Source organism: Nylanderia fulva, unplaced genomic scaffold, assembly GCF_048542155.1.
Source record: "Nylanderia fulva isolate GAGA-0341 unplaced genomic scaffold, ASM4854215v1 Scaffold80, whole genome shotgun sequence".
NCBI classification, from domain to species: Eukaryota; Metazoa; Arthropoda; class Insecta; order Hymenoptera; family Formicidae; genus Nylanderia; species Nylanderia fulva.
In genome coordinates this window covers 3,090-17,501 of record NW_028190917.1, presented here as the reverse complement: position 1 = coordinate 17,501, position 14,412 = coordinate 3,090, and the positions used below count along the sequence as shown (strand labels likewise).

General features: G+C 32.0%; 2 protein-coding genes and 1 long non-coding RNA gene across 3 annotated transcripts; all 3 read right to left on the bottom strand.

Annotated features, from left to right (window-relative positions):
• Window positions 1–10,458: 10,458 nt before the first annotated feature.
• LOC146719971 (uncharacterized) lies at window positions 10,459–11,202 on the bottom strand. Its single transcript, XM_085489339.1, has one exon. It carries the CDS (start codon window positions 11,200–11,202, stop codon window positions 10,459–10,461), a length of 744 nt encoding a protein of 247 aa, XP_085345465.1.
• Window positions 11,203–11,256: 54 nt separating this feature from the next.
• On the bottom strand, window positions 11,257–12,213 carry LOC146719970 (uncharacterized). The gene has a single exon (XM_085489338.1). It carries the CDS (start codon window positions 12,211–12,213, stop codon window positions 11,257–11,259), a length of 957 nt encoding a protein of 318 aa, XP_085345464.1.
• Window positions 12,214–12,863: 650 nt separating this feature from the next.
• On the bottom strand, window positions 12,864–14,040 carry LOC146719969 (uncharacterized). The gene is made up of 4 exons (XR_014926293.1): window positions 13,874–14,040; window positions 13,633–13,796; window positions 13,294–13,506; window positions 12,864–13,092 (listed from the first exon to the last, which is right to left on the bottom strand). It is a non-coding gene; the product is annotated as an uncharacterized LOC146719969 (long non-coding RNA).
• Window positions 14,041–14,412: the final 372 nt, after the last annotated feature.

The following is a 14,412-nucleotide window of genomic DNA, read 5'->3' as shown; positions in this document are numbered from 1 at the left end:
CGTACAAAATAAGACCGCTTCCTCCAAAAGATTGCATAAAGGAATATTAGTGAACTTGCAGAAATAAGTTTAGAAGTCTAATAAAAAAGATCTCGATTATGGAATATTTCATTCACATGTGTATGTGCGAAATGACATTTAGGAATAAAACAGAGCAGAAAATTAGTTGCGCGATGTCGCGATAGAGCGAACTGCAATCGTGCAGTTAGACAAGGACAGACAGTCATATTATCTTATTCTCTCTCATACATAGAATAATATAACGCAAAACGTCTGCCTCTTTGTCAACATAGAGTTTCCTTTAAGAAAGGCTGGATGAAAAGGTTAGTATATTTCTTTATATGCATGTATGTATGTATGTATGTATGTATGCGTATGTATGCGTAGAAAATGTTTATAAAGAAATATACATACCTATCGATTTATTTAGCTATCTGCCTGTCTATCTATCGAACTATCTATCGATCTACCTATCGATCAACCTATCTATCTATCTATCGATTTATTTGTCTCTCTGTGTTCCTGTTTCTGTCTCTCTGTCTCTTTTCTCTTTTCTACATTGCATTCTTTTATACATGCACACGTATATATAATTTTTTTAAAATAATCTGCATTACATAAATAAAAATAATTAAATTTATAATCTGAAAATATATAAAAATCTTTTATGAATATAATTGATTATAAAGTTTTAGTGGATAATTTTTTGTAATAAATAAATGATTTATATGATTTATTCTTATCTAACTACTGCTCTGTTTTGATAATAATAGTATTATTATATTCAATTTCTAAAATACTTTTATATAAATCATTTATTTATTACAAAGGATTATTTACTTTATAATCAATTATAATTATTATAGATAGGCCTGTTATACACATACACACACACGCACGCGCACTCACATATAACTTAAATTGTTAGCTAGAATGTGGACAAAACAATTTTTGTCACACTCACATATGTATATATATATATATGTATGTATGTATGTATGTATGTATGTATGTATGTAGATTAGGGTGTAACAATTTTTTTGTCTACATTCTAGCTAACAAGTTATATGTGTGTGTGTGTGTGTGTGTGTATGTGTAAAAACAGGCCTATCTTTTATAATTGATTATAAAGTAAATAATTCTTTGTAATAAATAAATGATTTATATAAAATTTTGTTTTTAGAGATTGAAGAGTATTTTTGAGATTGAATAGATAATAACACTATTATTATCAAAACAGAGCAGTAGATAGATGAGAATAAATCATATAAATCATTTATTTATTACAAAAAATTATCCACTAAAACTTTATAATCAATTATTAGTAGGTAATTATATTCATAAAAGATTTTTATATATTTTTAGATTATAAATTTAATTATTTTTATTTTGGCAATGTAGATTATTTAAAAAAAATTATTATATACGTGTGCATGTATGAAAGAATGCAATGTAGAAGAGAGAAAATAGACAGATAGATCGATAGATAAATAGACAGATAGACAGACATATAGATAGATAGATAGGTAAGTAAATCGATAGATATTTCGATAGATAGACGACAGATTGCTAAATAAATCGATATATATATATATATATATATATGTGTGTGTGTGTATATACAGGGTGTCCCAAAAAGATCGGAACACTGAAAAATCTCGAAAAGTATACGTTTTACAGAAAAAAGTTTCAGACAAAAGTTGTAAAAAATCTATTAATTGATCTTATCAGTTTGACCTTGGATTGCGTTACCAAGGTCAGAATAAGATCACCTTGAATTTCTTAGATGGAATTCTATATTTTTTATTACATATCTTTGTAGCTTATCTAGAGAGCTTTCCAAAACACTAATAAAATTATTTTTTATTGAGTACTCTTTGAGTTACAAAGGCTAACAATTTTTTGACATATAATGTAAAATATCTTTGTAAAATATTTCATTTTCGGTAATCATATCTTTTTTTGCACGGAATAATGAGACCAATGAATTGGTGTAAAAAAAAAACAATTGCTTATAAAAAAAGTATGCTTACTGCATATTGAATATTACATATTTTTTTTAACAATTATCTGTTTTTTTATTGATCTTATTATACTGTGCAAGAAAGTAGGTATGATTACCGAAAATGGATTATTTTACAAAGATATTTAACATTTTATGTCAAAAAATTGTTAGCTTCTAACCTAACTCAAAGAGCACTTAATAAAAAATAATTTTATTATAATGTTTTGGAAAGCTCTCGAGATAAGCTACAAGAATATGTAATAAAAAATATAAGATTCCATCTAAGAAATTCGAGGACATTATTCTGACCTTGGTAACGCCGTCCAAAGTCAAATTGATAAGATTAGTAAATAGATTTTTTTCCCTACAATTTTTGTCTGAAACTTTTTTCTGTAAAACGTATACTTTTCGAGATTGTTCAGTGTTCCAATCTTTTTGGGGCACCCTGTATATATTTATATTAGAATATCGCAAAAAATTTATAGATGGAGAAAATATTGAAAATTTCAAAATCATCTTTATTTTTAGAATAATCTCAAGAATACAAAGTTTCACTGTGGACATCAGTTGCAGGACACCCTGTATATACATACATACATACATACATAATACATATTTATATATATATATATATATATATATGTATATATTGTATATATGTATATATAAATGTATGTATGTATATATGTATGTATGTATATATGTATGTATGTATATATGTATGTATGTATAGGATGTCCTGCAACTGATGTCCACAGTGAAACTTATATTTGTATTCTTGAGATTATTCTAAAAATAAACATGATTTTGAAATTTTCACGATTTTCTTCATCTATAAATTTTTTGCGATATTCTAATGATACCTTCCTCATTCTTATTCAACATTTATGGGGTTCAACTTTTATAAAATTTTTTTACATAAATAAATATATATATATATATACATATATATAATTTCGAAAAATAATGATTTCTGAAAAATAAAGCAGTCACTTGCTTATTTTAAATAGTTATTAGTAATAGAAATATTATAGTAGTAATAAATAGTAGTTACAATAGTACAATAGTAGTAATAATAGTTATAAAGTTGCAGTAGTAACAAAAAAAGATACTTCATGCCAAAGACGATCCATTCGTCTGCTAGTTGTTTCTAAAATATCTTCTCTCAGAACGATTTGCATGTGCGTTCTGGTTATTAAAAAAAGATATTTTATACCAGAAACGATATATTCGTCTGCTAGTTGCTTTTAAAAATATCTTCTCCCAGAACAATTTGCATGTGCGTCCTGGTTATTAAAAAAAGATATTTTATACCAGAGACGATATATTCGTCTGCTAGTTGCTTTTAAAAATATCCTCTCCCAGAACGATTTGCATGTGCGTTCTGGTTATTAAAGTTAGTATCCAATGGTTAGTACCTACAATGCAATGCCTGGAGTCAAATTCAAATACAGGTACGTGTAGTAAAAATGTCGAACTTTGCGAAGATAACAATCATTTTGTTATCTGGAGAATAGCTCTCTGGATATAAATCGTATCCAGGAAAGCATGCGCTCAAGGGCGTCGCATTGTCGACTCTTCTCATATGTGGAATGAACTTCAGAGATCATTCAATAATCATATGCAAGAAATAGAGTGCCAATTTAAAGATTGGAAACTCATAAAAACTAAAACCGAAGGCCAAGAGGAAAATGGCTCTAGGAATAGCACATATAAGAATACTAGCAATAAATCCATCAATTTTCAAAAATTGGTGGAATTATTCTCAGATACAATGGATTCTAAAGTTAGTATTCAAAAAGTGTCGTTTTTTCCTAAATAATAAAAATTTATCAAATCAATAATTTGTTATATTCCAATACATATCGTTGCAAAAAGACGCTTCAATGCAAATGTCTCGTTTGCTATAATCGGATAGACGAAAAAAAAAACATTTTGTAGCTGCGTTCTCATGGGAATGGGCGATGGAGGGGCCCATTTTATCCTCGATATTTAAAAAAATATTATATAATATTTTTTCATTATCGAGTTACATATAATTATCAATATAATTACTTATCATTTACATGTGTGTGTATGAATATATTTATTAAGCGTTCACATGTATGTATAAATATAAATATATTTGACCAGTGCCATTAATATTGTTTGACAAAAAAATTAATAGCAGGACGGCTCTTGGTGGAAATGGTAGATAATTTTGCACTGATTACGGAGAAAAAAAATGCAATTCGATCAGATGTATTTTAGGGTGTTCTGGGGTGACTTTTAGGGGTGGCAAGCGGTTTTTTGTGATTTCCGCCAAAAGTTGACCTCGGATCAAAAAATGTTCTAAGAAAAAGTTGTAGATATTAAAACGATCTAAAACTTTTGTATACATCATTTTTCACATAACCTCAAAATTTTCGAAAAAAATTTAAAAAACTGTTTTTCGTATTTATTTTTTTTCTCGGACAAAAAAAAATTTTTTTTCACCAAATTTGGTGGAAACTTACCTTTTCATGACCCAAATAAGCTGTAATTTTTTGGAATAAAAATATTTATGTTTTAAAGTTTTGTTGACGTAAAACCGAAAAATTACCCCTAACTTCAATCAAAAAATCTCGTGTTAAAATTTTAGATTTTAGATTTTTTTAGGGGGGGATTTTATTCGTTGAAATGTCTATTTTCAGATGGTTCAAAAAAATTAGACCTCACTTTGCACAAAATTGCCAGAAATTTGCGAAAAACTGAAAAAACGTGTTTTCAAAAAGTAATATTTGCAGTTATTGCTTGAAATGTGATATTATTTATTAAAATTTTTAGTTGAAATGTATAAAAATGATATCATTTAATGTTGATTTTAAAATATTATTTTAACACAAAAAATAAATTTCAGAAAATGCCCATGGAAATTATAAATAAATTGTTTTCATTAACCGACGCTAATAATAATTATAATTAAATTTATCAGGTGTCACACAAATTTTCTCTTTTTCGCTGGCAGTTCTTCGTCGTCAGATTGTATAAAACTTGCGGATTCGGTTGGACCTTCATTGATGTTATCATCTTCTTCAATTTCGATGTTCCGTAAGAACGATGTTTCTAAGAACTGGTTCATCGTCGATAGTTTCTTCTGAGTCGCTTATTTCCTGAATATTTTGTTATTCCATATTGCAGCATTTCTCGGAAGCGTGGCAGTTTAAACACAAATTTGTGCATTTTAATCCATGTTTACGACATCCACATTTTTTGCTGTTACATCCGATTTCACAGTTGCAGCAAATAGTTTTCAGTAATATTTCTGGAATCAATTCTTGTTCTGTGAATATCGGCATAATTCCATCCTGAAATTTTTGCCAGCCCCAATCCGTTGCGGTTAGTGTGTTACCGAGCCAAGTCTGAAGTTGAAAGTATGCCCGGTAACAATGTTGTTTCGCAGCGTCTTTACTTGGTGGAAGTTTTTCTAATTTAAATGATGACTCCACTGTTGCTGCTTGATAGTTGCGGAATCTCAATTGATTTAAAGTGGCATTTTCTTGTTTGCATTTATAAATTGCCTTGATTAGTTGTAAACCGTTTTCGGAGATGTCTTTTTTGTCTGCGTCTCTGTTATAAAAAATCCTGGCCAATGATGATAAATTTTGATCGGACAATAGTGATTTCACTGTTGTTTTTTTTCCTTTTCCAGCAAATGTAGAAGTTGTATCGCAACCAGAAAAACAATGTAAAAATGCAACAAGATTTGTTAATGATTTGTGTTTGAAACTGTTTGAGGTGTAAAAAGAATTTTTGACATTACCGGAACCTGGCTTGTGAAAATAAATGGTACTATTCTTTGAACTTAATTGATTTAGAAGAACAAGAAGATCAATATCTTGTCCCACAACTATGACGGTCTTCGCATTGTCCTTAGAAACTTGTATCAAGGTTCTAATTATGTCAGCATCAGCATCTTCTTTAGCTTGTTGGCAGAAAAATCCTTCCGATGTTAATTTTTCAAGTAAAGTTTTTATCATTTTATCCTTGTTTTTTTTATTTTTCTCTCTCTCATTACACGTATAGGAAAAATAATAATATATATATCTATTTTGGAGCAGATCAAAGATAACATTTTCAAATTTATCTTGCAATTTAGATTTCAAAAGTTCATTGCAAAGCAACAAATTTTTTACGTTCTATTTGTTATTGAAGAAGTTTTTGTCTTAAAACACTCAGCCACGTGTAAAAGATGCTGTTCACTGCTTTGCTCCTGGAATACTATAACTATGTAACGGTTCATAAGCTGCTCTGCGAGGTTGCCACATTATAATCCAACAATCTGGCAACCACGCTATTATGATTCCGACGGATTTAACTTACTATAAATTACATATCTACATTTTCATATCTTTGAATAAAAATTAAGTTTGTTTAAAACAGTGAAATTTACTTGAATTCAATGGATTTAAAAATTATTTTGGCATTTTTTATGCATCCCATTCTTCAACAATTTGCAATTACTTTATTTATCAATGCAACATTAAATGATACCATTTTTATACATTTCAACTAAAAATTTTAATAAATAATATCACATTCAAGCAATAACTGCAAATATTACTTTTTGAAAACACGTTTTTTTAGTTTTTTGCAATTTTTGGCAATTTTGTGCAAAGTGAGGTCTAATTTTTTTGAACCATCTGAAAATAGACATTTCAACGAATAAAATCCCTCCCTGAAAAAATCTAAAATCTAAAATTTTAACACAAGATTTTTCGATTGAAGTTAGGGGTAATTTTTCGGTTTTACGTCAACAAAATTTTGAAACATAAATATTTTTATTCCAAAAAATTACAGCTTATTTGGGTCATGAAAAGGTAAGTTTCCACCAAATTTGGTGAAAAAAAATTTTTTTTGTCCGAGAAAAAAAATAAATACGAAAAACACAGTTTTTTAAATTTTTCTCGAAAATTTTGAGGTTATATGAAAAATGATGTATATAAAAGTTTTAGATTGTTTTAATATATCTACAACTTTTTCTTAGAACATTTTTTGATCCGAGGTCAACTTTTGGCGGAAATCACAAAAAACCGCTTGCCCTAAAAGTCACCCCAGAATACCCTAAAATACATCTGATCAAATTGCATTTTTTCCCCGTAATCAGTGCAAAATTATCTACCAATTCCACCAAGAGCCGTCCTGCTATTAATTTTTTCCGTTTTTGGTCTTTGTAACACCTAATTGCATTGGTCTATAAATAAAACGTTACAATTTTTTATTTCTAAAAGTATAATTTTTAGAAAATAATGCTGCAAATAAAAGTTCCAGTATTTCAACGGAGATATACATATTTTGATGTTACAGAAATGTTTGTAAAAGGCAATTTTCAATATCATTATTCAACTTGATCATTTTATATTGATTAGTTTAAGTATTTATGTAAATTTATTTCTTGTAACATATTCTGCATACAGGGTAAAAGTCAATAATTAAACGGTTTATGAGATATTTTACATAATCTAACATATTTTGATATAAAAAATAAAAAATATTTCGTAAATAAAATATTTAGTGTTTGATAATACTTTTATGTACAGAAGAATAATTATAGACAAATAAAAAAAGATACACAGCAAAAAAAATATACAATTTGCTACATGCAGCTATATATATTTTTTCGTAAAAACAACATTGTTGTTTATACCCATTGTTTTGTCTAATTATTCTATACATAAAAACAAGACCATTGAAAACTAAATATTTTACGAGATATTTTGTATTTTATATCAAAATATGTCAGATTATGTGAAATATCTCGGAATCTGTGTAATTCTTGGCTACATTTCCTTATATTTTTATGCAGAATATTACAAAAAATCTATTTACATAAACGCTTAGAATAATTCTATATAAAATAATTAAATTGACTATAAATAAGCTTGAAAATTGCCTCTTACAAACATTTCTATGACATCAACTATGCTTCCTTTGAGATACTAAAATTTTTATTTGAAACATTTTGTTCTACAAACATTTTTAGCGATAAAAATTTGTAACGCTTATTGAAACACCCGGTACATATTTATTACATCTCCTATATTCTTCCTATATATATATATATATATATATATATATATATATAATGTTAAATTATGTAAAATATCTCGTAAACCGTTCAATTATTGACTTTTACCCTGTATGCAGAATATGTTACAAGGAATCAATTTACATGCATAAATACTTATTATTAGACTAATCAATATCAAATAATCAAGTTGACTAATGATATTGAAAATTGCCTTCTACAAACATTTCTGTAACATCAAAGTATGTATATCTCTGTTGAAATACTGGAACTTTTATTTGCAGCATTATTTTCTAAAAATTATACTTTTAGAATTACAAAATTGTAACGTTTTATTTAGAACACTCAGTAAATATATTTAAACACACACATGTGAATGCTCAGTAAATATATTCATACACACACATGTAAATGATAAGTAATTATATTCATACATACACATGTGAATGATATATACATACATTATATATATAAGAATTGCATGTAAATATATTATATATATATATATATATATATAGTGTTCAAACTATGTGATAAAGATAGACACAATTATGTATGTATGTTTTACTGTCATTGACACGCTTAGATAAAAACGCGTGTGCGAGATGATTCAACAGTAAAAATATATTATGTTGTCTAAAAAAATATAATATGTTGAACACAATAAAATTGTTTTTTTTTTTGACATGCATGTAAATTTTTAATATATGGAAACTGCCGATAATAGCAAAATTAAAATTGTCGGTAATTATCGACAATTTTAGTTCCGCTTAGATGAGGGCGCTAACCCGTCGGAGTTCGGCCAACGCTCCGGCATCCCCTTAAGGTACCGTTTTCATGCCTACCGCGGCGCATTGAGATACGCCTGGCGCCCAACTTAGTCTCGGTTATCGTTGCTACCGAACTAAGCGTAATTAATTACGCCGGTACCGCCTTCTATTGCTACCTACGATTAGTTATATAAATTGAACGCTCCCCTCTCCGAATTTGGCGTTTCGGAGCAGGAAACGACGTTGCAGCACATACATCCGTACATACATATCCATTTTTTAAAAATGTGATTTTTCGATGTTTTGAACATTCTAAACACATTGGTATAAAAATTTGAAAAAAAATTTTTTCACCAAACAAAGCTTCCTCTATGAGAAAGCAATAAAAGAACAAGAAAGTACTGTATTAGTATATTGAAATATAAATATGAGATGTATTTACGAAAAAATATAATTTTTTTGCAATAATAATAAATTAGCATTTACGAAAACTTCACCAAAGAAAAAACTATCTATTTTTAAAGAATTATTTTTATTTTACGAGCATACCTAAAATTCCAATATTTTAATTCTGATGGTGATAGGGAAATGTGCTTTCTCGAATAAGTAGTACCACGCAAATTAGCCAACCAAACATCGTATCCCTGATCCGCTAATAGATAAGCTAAAACACAATATAAAAAAACATTTGCAATATTTTATTTGTATCGTTTTTTGCATATTCTATATTTTTATTATTTTTTACATAGAAATATTATTATAACAAGATTAAAACTGTAATCTGATTTATAATTCACTCATTACCTAAATATAATCATATATATACTTTATTCCTCTCAACCAATAGAGCCAAACGCGATGTTATTGCGACAATTAAGAAAGAAAGAAAATTTGGAAACTAAGGAATTTGAATCCTATGGTTCGGATCTCAGAAATTCCCCTTGTTCCTTCTCTTAACATCCCCTGTAAAGAAATAGGCGAGAAAAATATTGGTCCGAAAGTCGGCTGAATCGGGAATCGAACCCGAGACCTTCCGCTTCTTAGCTAATTCCTTAGTTTCCAAATTTTCTTTTTTTCTTAATTGTCGCAATAACATCGCGTTTGGCTCTATTGGTCGAGAGGAATAAAGTGTATATTGGGTTTTTAAAAATTAAGGAGCTAACTTAAAAATATTCTTATTATTTATGTAAAATATGTAAATATACAAAATATATAAAAATATATACACCTGTTATATAACAAATTTTAGAAATTCAACTTTTAAATGTAAACAAATTTCAAAAAGTAAGATAAACTAAAAATGTATCGTAATTAAAAGTGCATAAAATTTTTTTGTTTCTTTAATTTCAATATTTGCCCTTTAATTTCAATATTTTTCTCTTAGATATTTTTTATTAAAAATAAGATTAACGATGTGATCTGCTCGACAGTGCTGGTATATCTTTCAATGATTGATTTAAAAGCCGTACCGAGTGCTTTGCCTTTACCAAGAACGATCCAAATAATGTCATCGTTAATAGCACCATGTACCAGTAATACAGGTAGAGAGCCGTTGCCACCTGGGATACGATGTAATGTCAAAATATAGCCATCTTCCGTTGTTACAACGTGAGTTTCCGTGAGATAACCTGCTTTTTTTATGTATCCTGATACATGTGACGCGGCAGACCTCTTCGGCTAGCGAACCTCTGATAGGCTGCAAGAAAGCCGGGCGTGGAGTAATCTTCCACTAATTCGAGGTGAATCGCCCTTGTAGCAAGACAAACAAACAGAGCAATATATACCTTTTTGGCTTTTTGCCCTTTGCCGACGAATGAAATTACGTGGAGTAGGCCGGCGTAATCAACCCCAGAATGAGTAAAAGGCGCCGAAGGGGTGACACGAGCGGCTGGAAGGTTGCCCATGAACTGAGAAGACAATTTAGCCGCGTGACGAGTGCAGACTACACATTTTCGAATGTGCGCCTTTACTGAGCTGCGGCCTCCAATGAGCCAGTATCGCTGACGCAGCACACGGAGTACTAGCTCTGTCCCCCCGTGGAGCGTGGATTTATGAGCGCGATCAATTAAGAGATCGGATAAGTGATGTTTCGGAATTATTATAAGATGTTGCTCGTCATAGCTGAGCGCGGAATTCGTCAACCGCCCGCCAAGACGGAGTAAAGAGTCCTCTCCTAGAAAAGGACTCAATCTGCTCAACGAGCTCGAATGCGGCATGATGCCGTTATTCTTTAGTGAGCGCGTTTCCCGCTCGAAGTATCTCTGTTGCAGATAGCGCAACCAGAAGATTTCCGCCCTCCTAAACTCATCGGCGTTCAGAAGGGGGGAGAGTTGGGAACGAGACGCGTTCTTTTCTTTTACACGAAGAATAAAGCGATTCATATAGGCAATTACGCGGACAAGCTTGATCCAAGTGGAGAACCTATATGGGAGTTCTCATTCCTCGGCCTCTTGAACATGGAGCATCACAGGCCGTCTTCTTTCCACCGACACCTGCTGATCGGTGGCAGAGTCGAGCGGAGCTGAGACATTCAGAATCGGCCACGCAGTCGATGGCTTCTGAAGCCATCGTGGACCGTTCCACCATAGCGGGTGAGTCACGAGCTCGGAGGCGGTCAAGCCGCGCGAGGCACAGTCCGCCGGATTATCTCGAGACGGAACGTGATTCCAACAAACGGAATCCAGACAGGTATGCACTTCGGATACGCGGTTAGCCACGTAGGTGCTCCATTTTGATGGATGTTGACGGAGCCACGCTAGAGCGATGGTCGAATCCGTCCATCTGTATATTGGAATCGGAGGTAATTTCAACGATGTCAAGGTCCACTTGATTAGCCGGCTGAGGAGGACGATAGCGTTCAGTTCCAAGCGCGGGATGCTTACGGTTTTGATCGGCGCGACCTTTGTTTTAGCAGCGAGCAGAGTGATTTGAAACTTCGTTGGCGAAGGAAGCACTCGAATATAAACGACCGCCGCGTAAGCGCGGTTTGAAGCGTCGGCAAACCCGTGGATTTCGAACACGAGGTTATTGGAATGTCGACCGGTCCAACGCGGTATTCGGACGCGGTTCAATGATTCTAAATCGTTGGTGTAGCTCTCCCAACGATCGCGCAACTCCTCTGGAAGAGGGGAGTTCCAATCACATTTGAGAAGCCATAATTCTTGTAGCAAGATTTTTGCGGTTACAACAACCGGAGCAGCCCATCCTAGTAGGTCGTATAATTTTGCCGTGAACGAGAGAACGGAACGTTTCGTGTGCGTAACCGATCTCAACGGAGTTATCACAAATTTGAACGCGTCCTCTTTTGCAAGCCATGAAAGCCCGAGAACCTTGAGGTCATCTTTTTTTACGAGTAAGTGATCGGTGACTTCCGGCTGATGAGCCTGTAGCATTCATCATCTACACCTTTCATTTACACTCTACACTTTTATTACACCTTACTCTTTTCACTGCACTTTTACACTTTTTACATCTTTATACATTTGTAATAACTTCAATTCATTAATATACATAATGTTTTTAAGAAAAATCAATATTTCCATAACAACACATTCATTCATTTATTTGTTACATATTAATTCTTTTTGTTCTTTCGCTTTATACTTTCAATGAATAAACATTACTTTTTCAAAGATCTGGTGAATTTATTTATAAGTCGCTACATTTTTGGTGACCCCGACGTGATATTAAAACCGACGTGATATTAAAACCGACGTGATATTAAAGCCGACGCATTTTAAAGGCTGATGCGGAATAAGTGCCAAGTGATCGTCGTATTTGAAGTCTGCGAAATATTATCATCGCTTGGAAGAATTGCTGGATATTCTGATTTTAAGAGATTCATTCTCCGGATCTTTGAAACATCAGAGGCGGATTAGTCCTTCACGGAAATTCTCAAATCATTTTATCGGATTCCTGGAACAAGAGGAAAATGCCAATCGATAGATCACCAGTTAGACCCTGTTCGGATACACAGATCGATATGGATTTGGCGAGCGGATCAAATCAGGTTGGATCAGAAAATATTAATATTTTACCTTCTCAAACTGGACATCAGGTGAGTGATCCTATGTTACAAATTCACTCAAATGAGTTTCGTTTATTAAAACTACCGACTTTCTGGCATAAACAACCTAAACTCTGGTTTGCTTCTATTGAAAGTGAGTTTACGGTTTATCGAATTCGATCAGATGATATTAAATATAGTTCTGTCATTCGTCATCTTGATGAACAAGCCTTAGTAAACATATCTGAAGTCATTGAAAATCCACCTGAAACAGATAAATATAATTATTTAAAGAAAATATTAATAAATCGCTTTACGGATTCAGAGGAAAAACGTTTGAGACAAATATTAGCTGGAATTGAACTTAATGATAAAAAGCCTTCGGAATTACTTCGAGAAATTCGTCATTTATCTGGAGGATCTTTAGCAGATAGTGTTTTGCAAATGATTTGGCTTCAACGCTTACCACATAGAATTCAAACGACTTAAGCCGTAGTAGAGGATGTTCCTCTTGTTAAACTTGCGGAATTAGCCGATAAAATTGCTGATCGGGACGGCGGTTTGCAAGTCGCGGAAGTTTCCAATAATGCAAATAATAAATCTTCGGATTTCGCGGATTTGCTACGAAGAATCGAAGCTCTTGAAGTTTCTCGTCGTCGAGATCGTTCCAAAAGCCGGTCTAGAGAGAATAGAAGATTTAGATCGTTATCGCGTAACAAAGACAAATTTAATAAAGATATTAAAGATACATCAATTTGTTTTTACCATAAGAAGTTTGGTGATAAGGCTAAACGATGTACTTTACCTTGTTCTATGTCCAAAACATTCTTGGCTTCACAGGAAAACTAAAAACGCCGCTTAAGACTGAGGCTGCTTACGACGGTGTTTCTAACAATCGCCTCATTATTTTCGACAGACATTCAAATTTGAATTTTCTTGTCGATACGGGCGCTGATATATCGTTGTTACCTAAAAAGGTTTTATTGAAGCCGTGGCATACTAATTTAAAACTTTTTGCCGCAAATGGTACTCAAATTAATACTTACGGTTCTAAAACTTTAATTTTGAACCTCAGTTTAAGGAGAGAATTCAAATGGAAATTTTGTGTCGCGGATATTCAACGTCCTATTTTAGGCGCCGATTTCCTTTGTCATTTTAATCTCCTAATTGACATTAAAAACAAGAAATTGATTGATAATGTTACCGGTCTTATGAATACTGGAAAAATTCAAGAAATTGCGCATTTGTCAATTTTTACCACATCTCCTGATTCTGTGTACCACAAATTTTTAACCGAATTTCCAGGACTCACCCGTTTTTCTCCAATTTCCTCGGTAAAAACACATGGTGTTGAACATCATATCGTTACGGAAGGTTCTCCTAAATTTTCGACTCCCAGAAGACTTACTCCTGAGAAACTTAAATGTGCCAAGGAAGAATTCAAGTCTATGATGGAGCAAGGAATTTGCAGGCCTTCAAGCAGCTCCTGGGCAGCCCCTCTACATATGGTACCTAAAAAGGAACAAAATTCTTGGAGACTGTGTGGTGATTATCGTGCACTCAATTCAGTGACTATCCCGGATCG